Source organism: Triturus cristatus, chromosome 4_1 (genome assembly GCF_964204655.1).
Source record: "Triturus cristatus chromosome 4_1, aTriCri1.1, whole genome shotgun sequence".
NCBI lineage: Eukaryota > Metazoa > Chordata > Amphibia > Caudata > Salamandridae > Triturus > Triturus cristatus.
Genome location: NC_140585.1, coordinates 1013756544 through 1013782698, shown reverse-complemented (window position 1 = coordinate 1013782698; position 26155 = coordinate 1013756544). Strand labels below are relative to the sequence as shown.

General features: G+C 43.1%; 1 protein-coding gene across 2 annotated transcripts in view; it reads right to left on the bottom strand.

Moving 5' to 3' along the window:
- The window catches only part of MOV10L1 (Mov10 like RNA helicase 1), a 772466-nt gene that overhangs the window by 675915 nt on the left and 70396 nt on the right, over window positions 1–26155 (bottom strand). For both annotated transcript variants that reach the window (XM_085650694.1, XM_085650695.1), the window contains exons 5-6: window positions 24733–24923; window positions 6849–6992 (exon numbers count right to left, since the gene is read on the bottom strand). In XM_085650694.1, coding sequence (XP_085506820.1) covers window positions 6849–6992; window positions 24733–24923 — 335 coding nt within the window. The remainder of the gene's footprint in view (window positions 1–6848; window positions 6993–24732; window positions 24924–26155) is intronic.

Below are 26155 nucleotides of genomic sequence, written 5' to 3'. Positions count from 1 at the left end.
CTGTATCTGGAGGCAGTACATACACCATGCTTTGAGTAAACACTCTCTTACGAGCCATGTGGACAACCAAGAAGTCTGGTGGGGCATGACCTCTATGGAGATTACATTTTTGTCCTCAATTCTGTACGTTACAACCCGGACCTTGACCGGTTTGTTAAAGTACTTGGTTGTTGAGCCAGTCAAAGGCCTTAGCATGGGTAGGAACTGCACCAACCTTTCAGTCTTGGATAATGTCTTGCCTAGAAGGTCACCCCTCACGACGCAGAGCTTCACTTTGTAGTGTTCAGCTACTCTCCAACATGGCAGGTTGTAGGGTCATCTGTGGGCAAAGTTTTAACTGGATGGGGGGTTGCAAGGAGGAAAGCAGAATCTACCACACTGGTGGGAGAACGTAAAACTTAATTTGCCGGACATCAAGAATCTCTGGAAGATCAAGGGCCAGGTCTGTTTTGCTGGACATTGAGGCTCAGGTCAAGATTTGCTTTTGTACCAGCTTCGATGCCAACTTAGATGCTAAAGATATTGTCACATCGAGGTCTGGAAGGCATGGCATGGATTCGAGGCTCTGAGCCTTTGGCTCAAGGTTCTTCTGGCGAGGAGGGCACCTTTTGGCTTCGAGTAGACTCAGGTAAGCTCAGAGGCAGTTGCTGGAGCTAATTGTGGGGGCCTTTAGGCTATAGGATATGCTCTCAGGACTCAATGCTCCAATCAAAAATCCTTTGAGGTTTAACTCCATAGGCTTGATGCACAGATGTTTGTTATGGAATGTTGACCTTTGATGTGGTCTTTGTCCTGGGTGCAGGTTTTCTATGGAGCCCCTAAAGTCTGTGGCTCCTAGACGTTCAAAAACTGTCATTATCTCTGTAGGGTCTGTACATTGCATCTTGTAATAAATACACTGCTGCTCTCTCCTATATAGGATGGTGTTTTTATTTTTAAAAACCTGGCAAGATGAACAGGTAAACTCCTTGTGATTCTAAGGTAAACGCAGGGTTGTAGATTTTGCGAAGGTCCATTCATGTGAACTTTGAATTGCACTTATGGCAAAACTGGAACGCCATTGGCTTCCTCCCCCTTGTCCTTAGAGGAACTCTTATGCCCTGGTCAAATTTGAATTCGGTACTGTCAGTCAGTCATTGAAACAACTTTTTTTGGTTTATAGCTGTAAAACCATAAAAGTTCACATATATATATATATATATATGTATATATATACACACACACACAACAATTCCTTACATGCAGAGGGTTAGTTCATGAATAGAATATCCATTAAAATCGGACCACTAATAAAATCAGTGGTAAAAATGAACCTAGCGATAGATAAATAAGGACTGTTTGTTATGTCACTGCATGGGGACCGAGTCGATAAAATGCCCTTCAGGATACTGCCCTCCACTCATGTGATGCCCTGTATTTTACTGCTAATTTAAGAAAATTGAGAACAAATAAGACAGAGTCTTCAGATAGCAGTTGTAAATGAATCAGAGCTGGGCGTGCCTGCCTAAAATTCAATCTTCTTAAAACAGGGACTATTAGTTTCCTCCGCGGATTTGCATACAAACAGCAAAAGAATAAGAAGTAAAGCAAATCCTGCGGAGACTCACCGTCGCAGCCGCAGGATAATAAAGGTTGTCCTCTATGGCAACCCCTGGGGAATGCTAACAAAAGATAGAAGAAACCCAGGCGAAACCTGGTCAGCAAAAAACGGTCATATGTGCTGAAGGAACCTAAGAGATAACGCTCTATGGCTGGTGATGCTTTCAGAATTATAAAGTTTCGCACACTAGGTTTCTTCAGTTCGTGCTCGTCCCTCTCTAGTTTCAATAGGCTACTGAAGGAATCCCTGACACAAACCAGATCCCTTTCAGATGCTGTTTCCAGATTACTGTATAGATCTGGTCTGCCCAGTCTATCAAAACTGGACCCTATATATCTTAACCATGATATATGATGTGCATGATCCAGTAACATATACTCTTTCAGTATCCTCTGGATCAGCGACAGATCCTCGTTACGCCACGTTTTCAACCAGAAAATTAGGGGGCGTAAGGCCAAAGTGTCACTCACGTAAGGGTCCCCCAGTTCTTCATGCACAACCATGTTTGAGGTCCCATTTGGGATGCCCAATAAATGCTGCAAGAACCTGTTCTCAGCCACTTGCAGATCTTCCATAGCCACGTGCCCCCATATTTGACTTCCATAAGCAGCCAACGCGACACATTTGGCCTGATATATTTGTAACAATGCTGCTATAGGTCTTTTACCTAATTTTGTAGCAAAATTAAAAACGGCGGTGTTTGCTCGTGTAAAATCACCCCTCTTTCTTTGCTTTAATGGGTCCCAGTTCTGAGGATCATCACGTATTACTCACAGATATGAAAAAACCTTGGTGCGGGGGACCTTTGTAGTACCAACCCTAAACTGAGGGTACTTTTTTGTACGGGTGCCTATCTGCATGACAAAGGATTTTGAATCATTAATCACTAGGTCCCTATCCGAAAAAAGCGGAAAAGGAGTCAAGTAGGGATTTTAACCCCCTGGCGGTCCTACTTATAAGGACCGCGTCATCGGCGTATAACAAAACTGGGAGTCCTCGACGACCTACTTGTGGAAAATCAACCATGATGTCTTGTAATGCGGTATCTAGGTGATTAATATATAAATTAAACAAGAAAGGTGCCAAAATGCAACCCTGCCTTACACCTCGCTTCAGGTCCACAAAGCAGGAAACTCTGAGATCCTGAGAAAATCTGACCTGTGCCTTGGTTGCTTGATGAAGGCTTTCTAGGAAAGAAACAATGTTGTTATCTACCCAAATCCATGAATGCTAAATAGATTGTACCGGGGCGTGCAACAGTATATTTGTTTACAATCATGGACAGGCTAAGGCATTGGGCCGTGGTGGACCTTCCGGGACGAAACCCGTACTGAATGTCTGATAAGATGGCATGCTCTTCTGTCCAGGTTGTCAGTCTTTCCAAAGGCACGCGACCCACCAACCTGACTATCGAATCCAACAAGGAGATGGGCCTGTAGCAATGGGTGCTATCACGGTTACCCTTTTTGAATACTGGCACTACGGTTACCCAAGACTCTGGGGAAACGGACCTTGCCACCGCATTCAAAACTGCGGCAAGGACAGGGGCCCAGAATGTTGGGTTTGATTTATAAAGGTCAGCCTGGATGCCGTCTGGTCCCGGGCTTCATTACTCCACAATACCTTCTTTGACCTCAAGGGAGCTAAAAAACAAAACCGAGTCTACCGCAACCCTGGGTAGTGAGGAGGTTATCTCAGAGGGCACTCGAATATAGCTTCATAATGGCGTACCCACTCTTCCTCTGTTATATTAGCAGCTACCACGCTCCCTTCAACAGAAGTTAAAAAAGGACTATTAATTCTGTTCCAAAATCTCGAACTATCCTTTAGAGTGCTTGCGTCTATAAGGTCCCTCTATATTTCCAGCCGATTTTCGTCTTACAAGTTCTAACTTGTATTCCCTACGGCAAGTTCTAACCTGTATAGGGTCCCTGGGGCGTTTGCTAAGTGCCTCCCGCAGCTTCCTACCTGCCTTAGAGCAGAGGGAATCAAACCATCTGGGAGATTGACTAACAGGTGGCCCCGCTAGGGCGCTTAAGAACTCACTTATTTTATCTGAGATGATGTTAAAGGCGCCGTTGACTTCCTTTGGCGATGAGGTTGCGGTGCAGCACTTGAACAACTCATTGGCACATGAAGACGTCAAATATTTATAAAATACGTCTGGGACCATCTGTGTCCATTCTAGCCGCCTCCCACCATCAGTTGAATTCGGTACTGATAAACACTATACACATTTCTCCTAAGTTATGCTTACCTGCTATGCTCTGTGCTACAGCTACTAAAGATTGAGGTCAGGTTTAAATTATTGAGAACTAACTGGACCTAGTACGGAATAGTGCCAATATCACTTGAATAGGACTCGCATACACTACAAACAATAATCCACTTTTGCATAATAGTAATAAAAATATCCAACTTTACAATTATGTTGTATTTTAATCTACCAGTAAAACGAGTCATTGATAATTTTTCTAGCTCCTCCTGAATGGGAATTAAGCATTATAGTGTGTTATAATATAACCCAGTGCTCTCCTATGGGAGAGCTAGCCTTGTCCCTGTGGAAAATGACTTTAGAGGTTTTTCACTGCCAGGACATGTAAAACATAAAATATGAATGTCCTACTTTTAACTACCATGCACCAGGCTACTATATGGGCATTTGGGGCCTTCCTTAGGGGCGACTTATAAGCCGGGCCGCAGGAATTATGCAGCAGGAGAGGGCCAAGTTTTGTGGCAAAGTTGAGCATTATGCAGCAAGAACGGGCACATTTTGCAGCATAATGGCCACATTTTGTAACAGTATTACTTCATTAGTTCATCATTTTTAAACTTGGTAACATTGTCTGGACATTGGTTGCACCTCATTAGTACCAATTTTACCCCCAAATATAGCAATAAGCAACAGAAAGGTGACAATTCCAGCATTGCGAAGGACCTTCCACTGCGCAGCAACACGTGTTGCTGTATTTTTAATAACTTTTGATCCGTTTGAGCAAGACTTTTTTTGCTAAAATCTGCAGATTATGTGGCAAATGATGAATTATATGGCAAATGCGTGCGGCAAATGTTAAATAATTATGCAAAAATTGCAGCAGCTGCACAATTGCATAATTCCAGTGGCACTGCTTATAAGAATGAATAAAGGAAGTTTATCATGGTCACATTAGTGATGGCACAATAGTGTTGCAATCAACTAGTGCCATGTAGCTTACAGGCCCTAGGTACAAAAGGTACAAATCTGGGGTAGCCAATTCTACATTTTCTATGTTTTTAGAGGTAAGAGCACACACTGGGCGCTAGATGCCACCAGCAATAAAATCTAGCAATAGTGTGCGTGTGGGGAGCGTGTGGGGACCATGCACAATGGGTATTTTCTTACAACTATTAAGGAAAAGAAAATTTCGGAAAGTTGCCACTTTCCTGCCTAACACTGAAAGGCCTTTTTGCCTATGTCCTACTGTCCTGTGTATTGCCCAGAACTGATTTAGAAGGTGAACAATGGATTGCCCCCAACCCACGGGCTGGCACCAGGCTTAAAATTGGCCTCCCCAGAACTCTTCTCTGAACACTCCTGGACCTGAGAAGAATCAGAAGGACTGCCCTGCTGTCTGAAGTGCTCGAAGGAAGATTGGACCTGCTAGGCTTGACTCCAGGGGTAACTCCAAGGATCAGCTGGCTTGTCTCCTGGTTTAAGCTACAGAGCCACAACAAGATTCCAGAGGCCTTTCTCCTGCTTCCCAGCCAACCAATCCTAACTTGATGTGACCTGGTCCCCTCTGCTGGCCTCTGTGGGAGTGAGTCCTGACTGCCAAGTACTGTCCCCCTGGTCCAGGACCCTTGGCTTTGCTCAGTGTACTCCTCCCTGCCTAACTAAAAGTCTCACCAGACTCGATGGAGAACATCATCCAATCAACATCAACAACTTTTACAACTGCTTCAACTGACTCAACGCTGAACAGTTACTGAAGGCCTCACCCGACTCGACACTGAGCAGCACCCGATCAATGGCTTCACTGGACTCAATGACTAGCTCCAACTGATCAATGCAGCCAAACCTCTGATCCACCCCATGTCGCCACGATTCTCCAGTGTTGTCGAGTCCCTCATTGGAACCAGCCAGCTGCCTAACCCCGATGAAGACTATCCACAAAAAACTTACAGGCATAGATGACAGACTGAAACAGTGAATTAAAGAAATAAGAGAAGTCATGTAAGCATTGAATGTAAAGAGGACAGAAATTAAAACTGGGCTACTGAGCCTTTCTACTTCAGGGCCTAGGAGTGGAGACGGATCTCTGTGGTGCATTTTACTGCCCACTCTCTTGGGTTCTCTTTTCCATTGTAAGTGTCACAGTACTTGACCCCTTTCCTCATAACAGATGAGCTGTAATGGATCAGTAAGAAGTTACAAAGGTAAGTGGAATTGCACTGTATCTCTTGTGAGATATTAGAGAGAATATAAGGCTAAAGCACAAAAAGATCATTACCGGAAATAGTCCTGAAAGAATGACGAGAAAGACAGCAGGATTTGTGGCTCTTGAGGGTCTGAGGTAGTGGACCATCAGAAGAAAACAAGTCTCTCCTTGAAAAAAGGAAAATCAAATAAAGCAGGTATTAAACATCATGTACCATCCTAGACCTAATTTCCACTGGCAGAAAAATTGTGGGTGGAGCCACAGATCATCATAGGATTATTAATCCTTAAAAGACAACGTCTGTGACACAAAAAGGGAATTTACAAAGAAAGAATGCAGTTCGATGCACCTCCAGATAGTGTATGCACCATTGATCTCACAATGTGGGGAAAAGGGAAGTAATGCAAAGGGAGAGGGAATTGCATGCACTTGAGCTTTGATGTTCCATGAAACTCATTCTCATTGTGCTAGGCTAAGAAAGAAGGTGGTTGGATATGAACCTTACTCTCAAACGTAATGACCACATCTTCACCAAAAATAAAAGGGTGTCATGCTTCTAATGACAGCTGAAAGAGCAGATATCCTCAAGTTTTAGAGAGAATAATTCTTACCTTTGTCTGAACTTTGCCTCCAGGTGGTCATACATAGGACTGGATGCTTTTGCTCTGGAGTATAAAGTATTCTCTTGGTGTTAGAAGACTTGGGATGGGTTTCAATTTTATTTGGGTAATAAATATAAATACAATCATGCAGGTAGTACATAAATTAAACATTGTAAGTTTAAGTAAAAAGGATGATAAAATGGGTGTGTAATTCACAATGAAACTTACTCTATCCAAATGGTCATAGACTTATTTTCTCCTTGTTTGACTGGGCCGAAGTGAGTCATTCTTGTAACCACCAGCCCTCCCTTATTTCTTAAGAGAATAGTCAGGCACTGATCACTGGGACTTTCTTCACTGGATGAGGATAAGCTGCAGAAGACACAAAACATAAGCTATGTGTCATCTTGTCCCATAATGCTTTAATATGCTCAGATCCCAAACATACTGCAGAAAAAAGTACAACACAAGTGAAAGTTAACTTCACATAGCAAATCATACAAGGCCAATGATTCAACCCAGTGAGACTGAGAACACCTCCTAATCTTCTACTACGGCAGAGATGGCGTGGTTTGGTAATTATGGAACGGGGTGGAAATGTAAACAGTTTATTTTGTATACATAGCTAAAAACACTGTATATTCATAAGCAAAAAATATATTTTTGTGCCTTAGAAAGTATAAAAGGCATTTACCACATCCATTTTTATTAGGGAATAAACATTAAGTCCAATATGAGTCCACACAAGATTTACGACACAAACAAATGAGTACACAAACATATGTGCCCTATTTCCACATCTTTCCTCTATCCATCTATGTTTCCAAAGTTCACAACAGGCAATACTTTGTGATTATCTTTTCTTATACATAATTCAAAAAAATGAAATTTACAATCCACAAATTGCTCCTATTGAAGAAAATGCTATTTCTAATCCTTCCTAATTGGGTCTGCTTAATTGCAAATATTCTCTGATATTGACTTTTGTATTACTCTAAATTCAGCACTTTATGGAATTCATTTATACCTTTGCATCAAGGATAGTCTGTTATTTCTTCTGTCCTTATTCAACTTATCTAGCTCTCAAGTCCTATGTCTGCCTTAAATGAAAACATCTAATTCAAAAGTCTATACACAACACTATTGTTTCATTCTAGACCCGGTGTTGCTGAAAAACCTCACAACACACCTTATGAACCCAGTCTGGTTTTCAAATTTGTTGCCTAACATTTAGGACCCCTCAAGATGGCAAAATGTTGTAACATGGTTTGGTTGGCAGTAGGAAACACTGCTTTGAGTTTTCGGAAAAGTGGCAGATACAAGACTTTTATTGTATATATTTTAGTTAACTACTCTGGTTCATATTGACTGGAGCCCTGATAATGATCCAACAATTGTGGATCGAAATGCCATTGACAATAATGACGGACCCATACAAATTAAAGTAATTTGTAATATAAGTGCCACATTTATGTAACTTAAGTCTGATACACACATTGCTAAATGCACTTACAAGTACTACGGCTGCCTGACCACCAAGCATGTTTTCACACCTCACTGAAAATCTTTTTGTGGCTGTCTGTTTCAAGTTTACCTTGATTTTTTGTGTTATTACATTTTGCTTTTGTTTTAAATCCCTTCTTCATTGAAAATATTTTTGTAATTGTAGTTACCTTTGTTTTACACTTATATGATACTCCAGGAGCCTGGTGACACTGGTGACTTAAGGGTTTTCACTTGTTTGAGTGCACATCTAAAGGGATTTAGGCAAGGGAATAGAAGTGCAAGACGAGTGTAGAAGGCCAATGAACTGGACATACAAAGGTCACTGCTAGCATGCTAGCAGCAAAGGTTGCCAAACAGGAAATGATTGCTGAAATTCTGCATCATGGATGCTTAGACTGAAAAAGAGCAGCAATGGATAGGCTTCCAGACCACACACTCAATATCTATCTCATGGGACTGTCAGGGCACATCATATCAGGAATGTTAAGGTTAAGACAGACCGCCAGTGACCAGGAATGTAGTGGGAGAGGTTGATATGATTTAAAAAGGGGCTGCACAAAGTAAAAGATTGGTTTTGAAAACCCCTGAAACGGCAGCAGTAAGGCCACAGTGGTAGATGGGTGCTTTTGGAAGGTAGATGGAGCACAGCAGAGTTGGGTACAGCAAGCCCCAATCAACAGTGCAGGGCTACCGAGCTTCAATGGTGCAATTCAATGAAACAGAAGGGAAGCCATTTGTAGGGGAATGTACCAGCATTTGTCTGTAGGACTACACTACTTCAGAATTAACAGTTCTCCACAGGAATACAGGATTCAAAGGGTCAGCAGATGTACTTATCTTTGAGATTATGATACCTGAATAGAGCAGCATAAGTCCCATGGAGGACCAAATGCTTTGACATGTACAAAAGCAGTTTTTCTTTGCAGGACTGTAATTCTTAACATTGAGCTACACCAAAATCTAACTGCATGACTGCAAAAAAACAGCATCAGTATATCTCTTCAGAGTTGCAGCGTCATATAGTCCTCTAATCTCATCCACCCCAAGGACACTGACTGATGCTATGTTGTCGGATGCTGCCGGGTATTTTGAGCTTCAGTTAATTTTGCAAAACTCACAAACTTTAGGTGTGGATTGATTTTCCTATAGGGACCTTTTGAGGGGCCTACTACTACTACCACGCCAAGATGCATTTAACTTATAGTGCTGTCATGATAATGGCCAGAGGATAAACACATCAGGGTTAAAACACAGACTATTTGAAAGTGGTTCAACAAGCAAAATGAAGATCTTTATACTGACATTTTATTACAATAACAATTGGTTGCCAGACTGTTCTGCCTGAACTAGCTCACCACACACCACTGGGGCCAAACCATGCTTTTGAGAAGTTTTGCTCTGTCACAGTTTTTTCCCCACCCACTGCACTAAGCTCTGTGCTATCCACACAGGATGTTTATGTCACCATTCCATATCTATTTATTTTTAAATCTGCAATTGCTTATCAAATTATTTTGTGAATTTTCATCCAGTTTTTCCCAACAGGAACAAAAATAAACATATGTTCATAGGAAATAGTAAACATAGGTCTCTACTAAACATCCCCGGTTTCTTGCTATATCAGTTTAAAAAAAGGATGGTGGCAGCATACAGTAGGCCTGATATAATTTGTAAGAAATTGGGTTGCTGGTTGACTAGGGTGTGAGGCCTGGTCAAGCAGCAAGCACAATTCTTGTCAGGGTGAGGCAGAAGCTAACCTTAAACTAACCTGTGCTTAACCCTCTGGGAACTTGCCACAAAGCAGTCAGGCTTAACTTAAAGCCAATGTGTAAAGTATTTGTGCAACACTTCAAACAGTACAAAGGTGAAAACACCACACAAAAAGGATCCCACACCAGATTATACAAATAGAGTAATTTTAATAACTAAGACATGACCAAAACAACAAAAATCCAATCAGTAGAACAAGGGATTTGCAGATGTTAAGAGAAAATGGTGCCCAAAAAAGCACAAAGCATCAACTGTGGATATTGGGTCTTTCCGGACTGTGACAAAGTAACAGGTTCCGGCTGACTGCGATGGAGCGCGGGCCGGCAACAGGGATTCAGTTGAGTCCACTGAACAAAATACCTTAAATCCTGTTTGCAGTGTGTTGAGAGGGCCCGCTTCGAAGATGCGTCGTACTCCCGAAGCGATGTGTCAATTCTGAGATGAGTCGAAACTGCGATACAAGGTCCTGCATCATCGTCAGGGATCCTGTCAATGAGGGCTTGCGCTGCAAAGTCAAGTGTTGAAGAGGCGTTGCGCAGTCAAGGCGATGCGCTGGTTCCAAGGAGCTGCGAGGCGAGGTCCGGCATAGTCATAAAAGTTGCTATTGACAAGGCATGGGTTGCTCAGCAGCGGTTCCAATGAAGCACCAGGACGCAATTAGAAGCAGTTCTTTGTGATGGGGAAGATCCCCGCAGCTGCAACGATACATCGGTTCTGCTCAGGGTTGTGCTGTGCAGTAGAAGAAATATGTCGGTTCAGTTGGATCCACAGAGGCTCACAGAGTATCTAAGACCAACTTCCAAGGGTCCAGGACTGGGTGGCACCGCTTGGCAGATTAGAATCACAGATGGCAAAGTGCAGGTGCTGGAGTTGAGGTTGTGGGAGTCTTCTGTCCCTAAGGCTCAAGTCAGGATACAAGCCAACCAACCCTTGGAGCCACTCTGAGGTCCTGGGTTCAACAAATGCATGTGCAGTCCTTCTCATCCAAGCAAAAGGGTTTCAGACGGCAGGTCATCACAGCAGGGCAGCAGTCCTCAGAGCAGAAGTTCAGCACAGTGAGTCCTTTCAGAAGCACATCAGTCCTTCATCCTGGCAGAGCATCCACAGGTCCAGAAGTGGACTGAGGAGTTGGTATCTGAGGTCCATGATTTATACCCAGTTCCGCCTTTGAATTGAGAGAAGCTTCTAGAGGCTTACCTTTCAAGTACACAGATGCCCTGCATTCCTTGCCCTGGCTCCAGACTAACTACAAAGGGTATGCAGCCGTTTGTGACACAGCCTATTCATGTTTAAGTGGGGCTATGCTCAGTTCCTACCTCCAATCCTGTCAGTTATGTCCCATCCAGGCACACCTAAGCTCTCTATTATTTGTGGCTGTCTAGCAGGAATACACAAAGCTCAACTGTCAACTACATCCAGCCATGTTACTAAGAGACAGGCTGCAGGTACCACCAAAAGGTTAAGGTAGGAAATTGGCAACTTTCTAAAAGTGGCATTTTCAAAATTGTAATTTAAAATCCAGGTTCCCCACAAGTTAGGATCTTTCATTGCAATTCCAAAGTCCCCAAAATGAATGAGTTACTTATTCCAATTTGAAGGTAACGGCTTATTAAATGTATTAAGGCAAATCCAAAGTTATCCTATGAGAGAGGTAGGCCTTGCAGTAATGAAACACAAATGTAAGAGTTTTTTACTACTTGGACATGTAAAACTTAAGAGTACATGTCCTATTTTTAAATGCATTGCCCCCTTGGAAGTCCAGGGTTTAATCTGGGGGTGATAGATATGTATTAAAAGAAAGGTTTGGGCTTGGCAAAAGGTTTATTTTGTCAGCTCATAATGGCAGTTTAAAACTGCACACACAGCCTGCAATGCAGAGCCTGAGACATGTTTAAAAGTGCTACTTAAGTGTGTGGCACAATCAGTGCTGCAGGCCCACTAGGTAGCATTTAATTTACAAGCCCTGGGAACAGGTAGTGCCACTTTACTAGGAATTTACAAGTAAATTAAATATGCCAATTCAGTATAAGATAATTCTCACATGTTTTAAGGAGAGATCACAAGCACTTTAGCAATGGTTACCAGATGTAAAGTGTGCATAATCCTAAAGCCAGCAAAAATGTACTCCTCAAACAGGAGGGTTAATGGCAAAAAGGTAGGGGGAAACCCATGCCAAGGATGCCAGGTCTAACATGTGTCCCCCCAGCAGAAAGTGGGGAGAACTACCAAACCCCTAAGGAGTTCTCTTCACTAAGGTGGAAAAACCTGGAGAGACCATCAGTATTGGCGTGGCCTGCTCCAGGATGGTGTTCCACCGTAAAGATCATTCCCTATAGGGAGATGGACCACCTCAACATTTTGGGATTCTTTCTCCTCAACTGCATTAGCCATCTTAGGGTCTGTGGTCTGTTTGTACCCGGAAGAGAGTACCAAACAGGTATGGTCTGAACTTCTTCAGTACACAGATCACTGCTAAGGCTTCCCTTTCTTTTGCACTCCACCACTGTTACCGAGTAATTAACCTTCTACTGTTTAAGGCTACAGACTGATCCAGGCCCTCTTCATTCAGCTGTGAGAGCACAGCCCCTATGCCATGCTCTGAGGTGTCTGTCTCTACAATGAATTATTCGGAGAAGTCAGGGGCCTTGGGCATGGGTGCTCTGCACATGGTCTCTTTCAGGGTGTCAAAAGCATTCTGGCACACTTTCCGTCCAGATCACCTGCCTGGGCTGTTTCTTTGAAGTCAGTTCTGTCAAGGGTGCAGCAATCATGCCATGTCTCTTGACAAGTTGCCTATAATAACCAGTGAGGTCTAAGAAGGCTCTCACTTCTGTCTGGGTCTTGGGGAGGTTTCCAAGCCAAGATGATTTCGATTTTGGCCTCCTTTTTAGGGATTGCACCTTGCTCCTCCCACTTGGTGACCCAAGTAGACCAATGACCCTGCTCTAGCTGGCAATTACTGGCCTTGAAAGTCAGTCCTACCCTCTGCAGAAGCTGGAGTACTTCCTTGAGGGGGTGCAGGTGGTCTTCCCAGCTAGAACTGAAGACTGCAATGCCTAATAGGCGGCACTGAAATTCTCCAACCCAGCCAGGACCCGGTTGACCAACCTCTGGAAGGTGGCAGGGACTTTCTTCAACCCAAAGGGCACTACTGAAACTGGAAGGGTCGTTGTGGGGTAGAGAAGGCGGACCTCTCTTTGGCCCACTCAGTCAAGGCAAACCAGAACCCAGATGTTTAGTCAAACATGCGGAGGAACTTGCCAGCTCCCAACTGATATATGAGCTCATCAGCTTGGGGGAGAGGTGGGCATCTGTCCTGGTGACAGCATTGGGCCCACAGTAATCCACACGGAACCCAAGTTCTGGGGTGGCACAAGGAGGAGCAGCCTTGGAGACCAACACTACTGGGCTGGACCAAAGTCTGTTTGGGTGCTCAATGACTACTAACTCCAGCATTTCAGGGACTTCCTCCTTTATGCTTTCTCTCAACTGGACAGGTAGCCTCTGATTTTACTCTTCACAGGCATATTGACTCCTGTATCAATATCATAGGTACACCATGTAGTGAGTCCTGGGGTAAGGGAGAAGAGTGAGGCAAACTGCCCCAACAACTGTTGATCTAGGGTCAGGGTAGAGGCCGACACCCTCCACTGACCCACCCTGCTTCTTGAAAGAAAGGAGGTTGTGGAGAGGTCAACACTCTTCCTCTACTTCATCGTCTGTGATCAGAAGCATGATTACCTCAGACCTGAAGTGGGGTTTAAGGAGACTGACGTGCAAAACCCTCAAAAGGTTCCTGGAGGGAATGTAGCTAGTATAGAAACAGCCATGAAAATAGCTACCTATTGGTACCTCACACCCGTGCGCTTACAAAGAGGCAACCCACGTAGGAGTCCTACTTGCTGGCGAGGTTGTGACAATGAGGGAACATTATTACATATACTGTGGGACTGTCCATTGTTGACTAATTATTGGTCTACAATTCTAGATGAAATAGAGGAGTTATTCAACACACAGATTCAGAGGCTCCCTGTTTATATCATTTTAGGCCTTCCAAATCCCATCACATATCCACTCAAGAGCACGAGGGGACGCCAAATGGGGTTGGCACTGGGAGCATCTCTGCAAAACATTGTCTCATTAGGGAACCGCCACCTCTCCCACACACATAGGCTGGCTTCATAGGCTATGGTACATCTTGGGGATGGAACGTATTTCAGCTACACTGAATAACACCACGACTCCTTTCAGAAAACATGGAGCCCATACCTGAAGTTGCTCTCATCAGAATTCACCTAAATCACCCAGCCCAAATACCTACGAGTGTTGCGTTTATCGGACCTTTGGAAAGATCATCTCACATCGCCTACTGTTTAGTTAGACATAGATTTGGGACTTGCTCAAAGTGATACAGAGACTACTGGACGGGAAGGGGGAGATAATGTTTTTGGTTGGCTGCAGAGGCAGACGATTTCATGGTGTAATTCATTCCTAGCTGTGTAATTGTGCCATCCCTCACAAATCTTACTATGATTATATTCTTCTTTTTGATATGAGATCGAATGTGGATTGTATTTTCTGTTGCATTCTGTCTGTATGGTTTTCCACTTTTGAAAAATGCCAATAAATACATTTAAACATAAAAGGTTCCTGGAGTCTTGCAGTTCATTGGGATATCTCACTCTGTTACCTCATAGGGATCTCTAGCGGTCTTGCCAGGGGCTCCATAGGCTTCAAAACCCACACTTTTTGGCCACACTGAAACTCGACCAGAGTGACCTTCTGGTCATACCAGTGTTTCATGACCTCCTGACTGACTTCTAGTTTATGTTGGCTTTCCTTCAGAATCCCTTCATCTGAGTACAGAGTGCCAGAGTGTAGCTCACCACATACTGGGGTGCACTCCTAGGAGCTTGCTCCCGGTCCATCTTCATCAGACTGAGAGTACCTCTCACATGGTGCCCATACAGAAACTTAAAGGGGCTGAAGTCAACTCCCTTCTGCGGTACCTTCCTGTAGGAAACAAAAGGCGTGGCAGGAGGACCTTTCTCTTCCGTCTTAAGGGCTCTGAAAGGACCATGATCATGCCTTTGAGGGTCTTGAAGCTTTCAACAAGCCTGTTAGTTTGGGGGTGGTCAAAAATAGAGAACTTATAGGTTACCTCACACTCCTTCCACATGGAGTTCATGTATGCCAACATGATGCCGATACCTCAGTCAGATATGACCTCTTTGAGGAACCCCACGCAGATAAAGATTTGCATCAGTGCCCTTGTCAATGGGGGCACAGTCACTGATCTCAGAGGTATGGCCTCTGGGTACTGGGAACATTGGTCCACCAAGACCAGGATGAACCAGTTGACAAGGGCTGTCTTGGGTTCCAGAGGCATAACGTCAATGCTCACCCATTCAAAGAGGGTGCCAACAAAAGGGAATGGCTGCAAGGAAGCCTTGCACATTCCTACCAATTTACCACTGGCCTGGCAAGTAGTATGTGACCTGCAGAAAGCCTCTAAGGCAATTCTCCATCCGGGCCCATAAAAGTGGGTAACAAGCCTTTCAAAGGTCTTGTCCTGCCCTAGATGACCTGCTTTTTCATGAGCCAGTTCCAACAGGAAGGCTCTGTAGCACTTTGGGCCCACCAACACAAGCGTTGCACCAGGCTCAGGAATCTTCTCAGGGTAGGGCACTCCATCTGCACCTTGCAGAACTCCTCCCTGGTGGGACCACATTTCTTCTTCCAGTTTGTCAGCTCATGTAGGTTCCCCAGAGCAGCAAAGTCCTTCCCTATATGTTCCAGGGCATCACCCTCAGCTCAGATTCCTCCAGTATTGTGAGATTTTCAGGAGCGGGTTTCCCGCACCCCCTGCCCTTCCTCTTTTTGGCAGGCACCGAGTCATTCTTCCAGGCTCCAGGTTCTCCCGATTACCCTCTCTGGTGGCAATGGACTGTGTGGCACACCAACTCAGGCAACCCTAACATCTACAAGTGAGACCTGAGCTCCTCCTCCTTACAGATGGTCTGCTTGAAGTCACTGCTAAGCAGTCAATCCACATGCATGGATGGACTCAAAGCTACTCTCTAGGAACCCGAGAACCCCACCCCACACACAGGTAAAGGGAACAAGAGCCACTGGGTAGTGACTCTGATTGCTGTCTGCTGCAATGAACTGGTGGAATTATTTAGGGACTACCTGCTCTGAGGTCACCAGATGACATCTGAAAGATGTCATGTTGGCTCCAGTGTCTCTTGAAGCCTCTGCCCATTGATGGTGACCCACTGCCTTCATTACCTTGTGTTCCCAGGCATGCAAGTTACCTGCACCACCTTTTGGGTAACCTCTACGTTATCCACACACTATCTGGGGCAATCTCCTCCACAAGCACTACACTAACCAACCCCGGTGTCTGCTCACCGGTGGGGTGCTGGTCTTGCTTGGGACACTTGGCGTTCCCCTTGTATCGCCCAACTTGTTGGTGCTCCTAGTAGTTGGGGGGTGCCTTCACTGAGGATTTACTATCAGGGAACCATTTATTCTTCTGTTCAGGTGGGGATTGGAGTCCTAACCCTTAGAGCTAGTTTGGGGACCTTTAGAGAACACCCGTTTTTTATGTTGGTTCCCCCCCACTTTCTTCTGGTGGGGACCCTGCCCATCCTTGTGGTGACCTGGATATGGATCCTGCTGCTGAGCCAGCAGTCCGCCTCCTTGGAAAGCTCCCTGAGCTTGCTATCAATAAGGTGCTGGCGCAGATCTACAAAACAATGACTGAACATGTGCTCTCTCTCTCAATCAAATTGTACAGCCCCTCTTAATGCTTCACTTCACTGCCCTTCACTCAACCATCCAGTGCCTTGCAAAAGGAGTCCACACAATCTACCCAAGACTGCTGGTGCAGCTTACAGCAGTCCCTAAACCTCTGTCTGAACGTCTCAGGGGTGAGGCCATACTTTCTGACATGGGTGCCCTTTATGGGGGTATGCCTCATCCTGTCCCCTCCATCTATGGTCAGTAGGGTGCACCTCCCTTTACTAGGGATTTGCTTCCAGAGGCTTGCCCCCAATTCTACTCAGGGATCGTATGCATCTGCAAAAGCCTTTCATAAGCTTCAACCCACTTGTTGATTTTGTTCCCCACAACATAGTCAGGCACCAGACCTTTAGGAATATGGACCCTCCTGTCTCAATGTGAAATTGAGGGAATGCAGTCACTATCACTGCTGGGCCCTGCCTGTTTGGCCTTGAGGTCCAGTTCCATCAGACTCCATTCATGAGCCAGCGATATTTTCGTCTCCTACATGGCCAGTTTATGCTCTTCACCCTCTCTGCCTTTCTGTCCATTATGTACGAAAAGAGTGAGTGATTGCTGCAGCATGTTACTGCACCCGTTCTTTTAAGGAAAACATGTGCTGTTGCGGATTTTAAGTAATGTAGTTCAAGAATAGCTGAAAACAGAAACTGACACCTGGATGTGAAAACAGAGTGAGAGAAGCCAGCACCACTAACGCAAGACACATTGGGGCATTTGGTACTTGGATAGGATCATTGTCAAATATAGAGGCTTAAACCCACCCCCCTTCCCTCATAGCCTCCAATGCTATGTTGGGACGTCTGTATAGTGAAATGCCACTCAGTCGTTCCTCGATGACTAACAAAACGTTTTTTGTTTTTAAACAACAAATTCCAGTGGCAATCCTATGAGTACAGCCATGGTCTCTACTCTACACCTGCTCGGTAAACAGCATGCAATTGACATACATTTTGGCATGTAGTCAATTATGTTTAGCTCAAAAATGCCTTAGGTAAAATTGGATGCAGAATATGCTACAATCAGACTACATGCTGTATCATTTAGCGAGGAGTTTGGAGTAAAAGCGACAGAATGTTAGGCATAGGATGCTCACTGCAGTGTCACTTCATCCAGTATCTTCTATGTGTATGATCTCGCCCACTGACCCCCTTCTCCATCTCCTGCCTAAAGGTACTGCTTGAGAAACAAGCACCGAGTGTGTGAAGCTGGCAGTTGAATCAAGGAGCCAGACCTGCTGAGTTTAGTTGTTAGCGGGGCTTTCCCTGTCAGAGGGATGTGCTGGTAAGTCTTGAGGAAGCGACACAAAGGGACAACTAACCAAGAGTCTCCAATCAGCAACCTGTATGTCTTTTATTAAAAAATATTCATAAAAGAACAATACAAATACCACAAGTAACAATTCATTACATAACATTTGACTCACACACAATCAAAAGATAAAACAGATTAAAACCAAAAGGATAAAAAATTAGATATAACAATATACTGTGACCCACAAACAATTTTTTTTGTGTACTACAATGAGCATATAAAGTTATAATAATAAGGAATAACGATACCGGATAGCAGATTTAAAAAAAACAGCCCAACCTCAAACAAACCTCTTTACTCAATACATGTAAATAAATTAGCGCTGCTCTACATTTCTTGAATTGCAGCCTCCTTAACATTAAAGTTAAAAACGCCATGACAGAGGCCTATTACAGCTTACAGAAAACAAATCTTGTGAGAATCAGTCTATCCCAAAAGTGTGTGTAACCCACTGCAGGTAAGGCTTAATCCTTAATGTTGTCTGTACCAGAACATAATCACTATAAGAGGATTTTGCAGACTCCGGCAATTCCAGAATCCTGGCCCGATCAGCCAGGAATATGGAAATGAGCCAATATTTATCTCCTTTTCCTAGCTCAAGTGGTGTCAAAAACTTAGATGGTCTTCCCAATTCGAGGATAGAGGCTTGGATGTAACACAGCCATGCATGGCATCTTGTGACCTAAATTACACGACAGACAGTCCTTGATTATATATCTTTTTAAGGAAGCCTGGTCATTCACCCAGATAGAGGTCCATAATAACAATGGTACTAGTTCGACAAGACCCTCATTATAATCCGTTAAAAGATCTTGATGGACTATAAAATGAAAGCTGCTCCCTGGAATACAAAACACTTGTCCAAGTGTCTTATTGTCCGCTATTTGTAGACATTTACAGTTACTATAAATCCAGAATCCAGCAACATAGGTCATAACAGAGATACGCTTTCAATTATAAATTTCTAATAGCAGGTAAATAGCCTATTTCCCATTTTAGAAGAGAAACTAAAAATAGACCCAATTGCTCGTATCAAATGTACCCTCCTGTTTGAGATGCAAGAGGCCCAGGAATTGCAATGGTCAGAAATTACTACCAGATCGAGGAATTGATTTGCCCTCTCTAAATTGTTTATCTTAATTGAGAGGCATCGTTTTTCCATGTTCTTTGGCCCACAAACCATAATTTAAATTTTGGATTTGTTAGTTTTGAACTCAAAAAGCTCCATTAAATTGACAAAAATATCAATTAAAATCTTAATACCATTCAATTTTCTAGCTAAATGAGCAGCAGCATCAGAATAAAGAAGAGGTACGTTCCTATTTTTAGCTGCTGGTAAATCCCCCCCGCCCCGTCTCAAGGTCAATGATTTAAATTAAAATCAAAATTGGGGCCAACACATAGCCTTGCCATACTCCACGATTTAGCCTAAAAGTATCAGTACATTCTCCTATGTTCTCATAGACCTCCTTCAAGCCCCTTGGATGTCAAAAGCTCCCGAAGTGACAACCTATTCACAATGTCAAAAGCACAAGAACAATCCATGAAAGCAAGATGGAGGGAACTGCACTTAGCCACTTTGTGTTTACTTATTACCAGGTGTAGGTTAAGGCATTGTTCTACTGGTAGCCAGCCCAGAACGAACGCTATACTGCAAATCAGACAAGATGCTGTGCTCCGTTGTACAATCTAGTAGTCCATTTATAAAAACCAGAACTAATATTGCTGTCTGCCAGGACTTAGTCAGGTCTATCTGACATGCCGAATTTAAGCAACTGGTTAGAACCGCTGCCCAAAAATCAACATTCCCCTTATTCAAATCCACTGCGATCCAATCAGGTCTGCGGCCTTATTAGGCGGGGGCCACGTTTATCTCAGTCACTTCTACCAAAAAAGTAATATTGGTTGAAAAATTAGGGCGCTCAGATACTTCACAATTCTTGGCACTGTCCACAGGGCCGTATATGAGCTACCCATTCTTCTGTGCTGATGCTACAACCCACGGATCTCTTAACAGAATTAGAAAGTGGATTTGAATTTACAATATTCCAAAAGGTCTGGGTGTTTTTTAACAAAGAAAATTGCAGCAGCTTCTTTTAAGTGTCCATCTTAATTTCCCTTTTTGTTTTCACAGAGCAACTTTATACTCCCTTGCCCTTGGACGAGGATCTTTTTTCCAAATCATTAATACAGGTAAAAAGGGAGTATTAGTTAGCATTCTTGCTAACAGAAAAATCAGCATTATAGAAATTGATTGTAAATAGGGCCCATGTACACGCACATTCGATATTGAAAACCTGAAAAGTCCTACTCCCTGTAGAGATTGGAGTTAGGGAACAATCGAGCATCACCCTAAACAAAGACAATAGGCCCGCCCTAGCGAGATCGAAGGTGGAGCGAAGAGCATACTCACATACTCTTCAGTAAAGACCTCTCCCTCAGCTCATGTCTCCTGGAGTAATACTATATTCCTGCAATATTCCAGCCTAAAATCTTAGTACCATTAATGTTTGGAGAAACAGATCTCCATTGCTTTTCTCTAATCTTTCCTACACTCCTATACCTTTATGGGGGCGTCCTCCATCTCTCGTACAATGTTACATGGAGCAGCAACACCTTAAATCTGCTCTATTAGGCCATAAAATGGTCTGCAACCTGTATTTTTTAGGAGACTTTGACACAAACTAAGGCCTTCCAGTCACCAAATAACAGTGCATGAGTGTCATGGCAACAACAAACAAAATGAGATTGTAATGAAGGTGCTTTATTAGAGATAGAGGCAAACATTATTGGTTGAGTGCCCGTTTGCTTCACCATACTGCCAAGGAACCAAACTATTCAGTTTTATTTGTTTAGTGGTACATACAGCACAAACATGCATTCACTATGTAAAATTGAATCGGACACAAATAGTAAACTGCGTGCCACAAGATTGTTCTACTGTACTCAAGCCCCAATACTTCTTCCTCTGCCACCGAAGCGAATTGCTTTGCCTGTGACAATAGGTGTCTCCCTTAGCATAAACTCACACATTTAATTAGCGCATTGCTCCACTTTCTTCATTTGGTTTATTTGCTCTTCATTTGAGCTCCTAATTATCTCTCCCATCTCCATTAAAGCCCAATTTTCTTCTACACCACTCCTGATCAAACTTTTTCCTGCACCTTCCATCATGTCATGTCACCTATTTATTCCACCATTTCCGAAAGGTTCTAGGGTGGGCAAGTATCTGGATCAAGCTACAAGTCATGCTAGTCTATTTGCCTCTTACAAAGGACAATATTTAATTTATATACTCGGTTCTCTGGAGGTTTTGGTATAAAGTACTGGGATAATGAAAATTGAGGGTTTTTAGTAACTCAGGAAGTATGGCGCTCTGCTCTGTAAACGTTAGTGTGGATGAGCTATATTGTGTATGGTGCAACCAGGTAAGGGAATAAGCCCTATAACCCCTAGAAATAGTGTAGAGGAAACCTACACAGTTACATATACAACCAAGTCCTGAGCACACATAAAAAATAGTAATGCAGTGGTAAAGTATATACACTGTTCAAGTGGGTTCATAAGCAAAGGTAATTAGTCCCGGTTAGTAGAAAGTTTCTTTGTCTTTATTCCATATGTAATTAGAGCAAAACTGAAACCAGCCAACATGTGTTTCGTTGCAAATGGAAATTAATTCCGTGACTTCCTCAGGGCTGCCTCATGGAAATAATGCCATCAGTAATCACTCCGCCGGTGATAATTCCAACCCGGCTGGCCAAGTAGAGGTCCTAAAATAGTTGACTATTCATTGGTTGTTGCACCGTAGTGAAGACGGTCAAGTATTCAGATCTGCTGTGAGTATTCTGAAGTTCGTAATTGGTGTGTATTCGTCACGAAGATCTAAAAGTGTGTGCGCGGATATTCCTCACGGCAGTAGGCTGTATTCCGAGTGTGGATACACTCGGAATACAGCTTACTGCCGTATACTCACGGCAGATCTGAATACTTGACTTTCTACTGACCGGGACTAATTTCTTTTGCTTACGAATTTACTTGAACTGTGTATATACTTTACCACTGCATTACTATTTTTTATGTGTGCCTTTTTTTATGTGTGCCCAGGGCTGGTTGTATAAAGTACGGGGATATCTTCCGGAGACGACCAGGGAAGCACTTGCTATATCCCTACTTGTCGTGTAGTTCCAACCAATTTGCAGGACCAGTGCATTGTTTGGACAACATAAACAACGGGCCTAGTGTCAAGACCGACTCCGGACATCCCCACAGGATATGTTGGCCTATGGACAAGCTACCTCACAGTGCCACTGTAAGCCCCCCCCCCCCCCTTCCCCCCAATCTACCAGGGAGCAAATGGTTTTCTGGCAAACACTGAATATGACAACCCTGACCCCTCAGGGATCGTGGAACCAGTACAGAATCTTCCGCGCAGTCACTCGTGCTTACTTATTCTCGGAGAAATATACAAAGAACACACAGTGGGACGTGTTCAAAAATATTTATTGAACCAATGTTATTCTTGCATAAAATACGTGTGTTGCAATGATTAGTAGACAGAAGCACATACACGTGATTACATGGACCAAAAGCATAAATAGTAGATATAGCTCTACCATGGTGCTAAATAATGTATAAATGTAGGATATAAACAAGGCAGTAACCTAGCGTAATCCTACTATGCGAACCGGACTGCTGCTTTGTGATATTTCAGCATGCCAGGACCCTCAGGGACAGTGGAAGTACCTCCTCTAATCTATTGGGATGCTCGTCTTTTATAATAGAAAACAGCCCTGAGATGTACGCATAGATTAGTGATGTTATAAATATGTAGACAGCCCTGTCGCCCCATGGATGAAGATGGTGATGACATTTGTCACAGTGCGAAATGAGACCTCGTACATGATGTTCAGGACGTTGTGATAATATTGTGGGAAGCTAGATGTAAAAACAAGTTTAGTTTCACAGAAACTGATCCAATATTGTTGTGCGTGCAAATGTGTGAAAAAGGTCACGGCTGGAAACGCCATTTGTGAAGAAAATGTGCTGGGCTGTCAATATGTGATTGTAGTGCTCAGGTTCATGGGCCTCAGCAAATAAATATTACAAGTGATCGCCCGATTATATGAAAGACCAGCCAGGGGGAAAAGGGGCAAAATATCTAGCCATCACTAACAATGACCCGTGACACCAGACAAGGCTGTCTACAACGCTACTTGCATTGACAATAGAGCTTTTCGACAATATATGTAGGAACTAAGGAGAGGAAAGAGGGACGACTCTCAGATGGCACAAGTGATCTTGTTATGAGTAGATGAGCTGTTGCTATATCTTAAAGACGGTAAAACAGGACTAGAACTTGACACTCTGGCCTCTTAGTCATCTGTAGAAAGACGAAAATCTGCTCAATTCCCCCAACCCTGGACAATAACCCATCCTTGCTGGAAAACGTAGGAATTAAATGGGAAACCATATTTTCAGGTGTTCGTTTGTATATATTACAGACAAGAATCTACTATCCGGAAACCCAGGGGAAACAATACAACCACTGCGAGACAAAGTGGAAGTCTCGAACACACTGCCAATATCAATCAAGGGCAAAATAATGCTGCCTTGCATACTTCTTTGTCAACCTCCCCATATGAATCTCTTGTACATTTTTAGAGAACATGGTGATTTGTTGCTGTATTTCATTTGGAGTGTCAGTAGGCATGGAGTCACACTCAAGAAGCAGAGATTCCTGATCACAAAAGGGGGCCTGAAGCACCAGATTTTGAACATTACTACTTAGAGGCCCATCTCCAATGGGTTGCACAATGGCTTCGGAATGGGCACACCTTCAGGAAACCACATTGTCTGAAAAGAAAGGAAGGTGCCCTGAACAACATACTTAAGAGACACAACAAATTCTAAAGAACACCCCAGGTTGCTCTGTATTGCATTGAGTTGTTGGACCCACTGACTGAGGAAAACAACATTTGCCGATACATATGTACCAGCAACACCACTGTCAAGACTTTCAGGGTCAGTGTGGTTACTACATGGGTAAGCACCTGCTGGCTTGGTTGAGGTCTGATATAGAGATGATCAGAGACTTACTCTTCTGGAAATCATTCACACACATCGCGGAAGCAGGCCTCCCTCCTGGGCAGTTATTACTATATGGCGCAATAACAAAAACGTTGCTAGATCAAAGTGGGCCCGGAGACACAGAACATCAAATCACACACTGCAACACTCACAATGTATAGATTGAGAGAAATTACGAGTCAAGTTACCTGGCTATACAAATACATACATATCATAACACAAGTAAGTGTGAATGATGTAAAAAGCAAATGGAAATTAAACCTGGTTGTAGAAACCGCTGCACAGTTTCAAGATGAGTAGCAACAAACACTCAGTCAAAAAAGTCTTAATTACGTTATTATTAATTAGAAGGCTGTAAAAGAAACACAAACCATATTTATGTATCAATGACGAGTAATCAATATTCTCATTTGAATGTTTGTCCCAAACATATCTGTAATGGATCAATAATGAGATGTTACCTCAGTACATATAAACCAACAACAATACGTTTTCGTGTTGAAAAACGCTCTGGTCATGATGTGCAGTTTTAAGGCCTGTTAAAATCCATCCACTTACACGTCCAGCACCTTAAGACCCTTACGGGTGAGTAGTCGTGATTTACAAGCCTTTGATTGATTGATTGACTCACCCATTCCGGTCAACAGGAGCTATGCATAAGGCTCTCCAGGTGTAGCAAGACTGATTACTCTCCACCACCACAACACTGACTGCATCTGTTCTTTTAGGGGAGTACCCTTGAGGAAGTCTGACCGAATCAAGAGTGAAAAATATACTTTCGTCTATGACTCCAGTTCTCCCATAGACCGCTGAAATTTTAACCTATGGTGCAAAAAAGAAGATTGAGTGCAGTTAGCAGATCACATGCAACTCTATGATCACCAAAATAACAAATATGCAAAGATCAGTGAATTTCTGGTTTGCGACCAACCATTTTAAATACATTGTGTGAACAGCATAAACCAATATTTCCCAAGGTGGCGCTTTCATACTAACTGTGGAGCATTGACATATTTAGGCAAAGTGTTGCAATGGATTTAAGAGTTTAATGATGGTATAAAATGTTACCCTTTAAATCCAGTAAATAAATCATTGGTGATGGTTGACAAAAAAAACAATTAGATTAGTAATACTTCCACATTTTGTTTAGACAATACTGGCATTTTACATTAAAACTCAGTATCATATAACACAATCAAAAAATAGGATTACAATAGTTTATCTTCCATTTTCCATTTGCCCTTTACTGCTAAAGACGAGAGCTGCCAGTTCCTGCAGTTGTGCAGCTTATATCATCAACGGGAATTTTTCATGTAATGAAACAACCGCATGAGCAGGCCAAAAACAGCACTAATCAGTTGGTTAAGGTTGAGGGCAATGGATATTTCATACAAGAGTGTCTCAAATTATACTGAACATTCTAATAACACAGCAAGTGCAGTAGCATGCGCTCTTCACAAAAGGATGGGACCCTTTTTTATTTGCAAACTCTTTGTGTGGGTCCGTCACAAGCGATGAAGAAAGAGGAAGCTTCAAGTGCGGTGGCCAACTGCATTTGTGTAGTAACTTTCTCAGATTGTGAGGAGTACCTCTTTGGTCAGATCCTCCAAACCGGTAGGAGTTTTTAGTTTCTACAGTTTACACGCTTTTGATAACTGATAGATCTTTTGCTTGCTTTGCAAAGTGTAGTGTGTGAATGCGTGCGGGTGTGTGTTACCGTGCCATAAATAAAAAAATAGTAGAATTCCAAATTCGGCAATTCACATGTCCACTTTTGGTTAGAAATGAAAAAATGCACAGTGAGGCATCAATGATTCACACTATCAAAAAACCAGAAGTCAATCATGACTTTTCTGCAGCTTTCGCTAATTATATTTCCCCCTGAATTTCAATAGAATTTCTTCTCACTCCTTAATTTCATTAACTGCCTGTTGCGTCAGACTGCTCAAAGGCCACAAGTTTTCACACGGAATTAAAATCCTAAAGGGAGCATCAAGGAAGAAATGCTCAGAACAGACAGCTTCATGTGGTGGGGTGAATGATACACATTGACT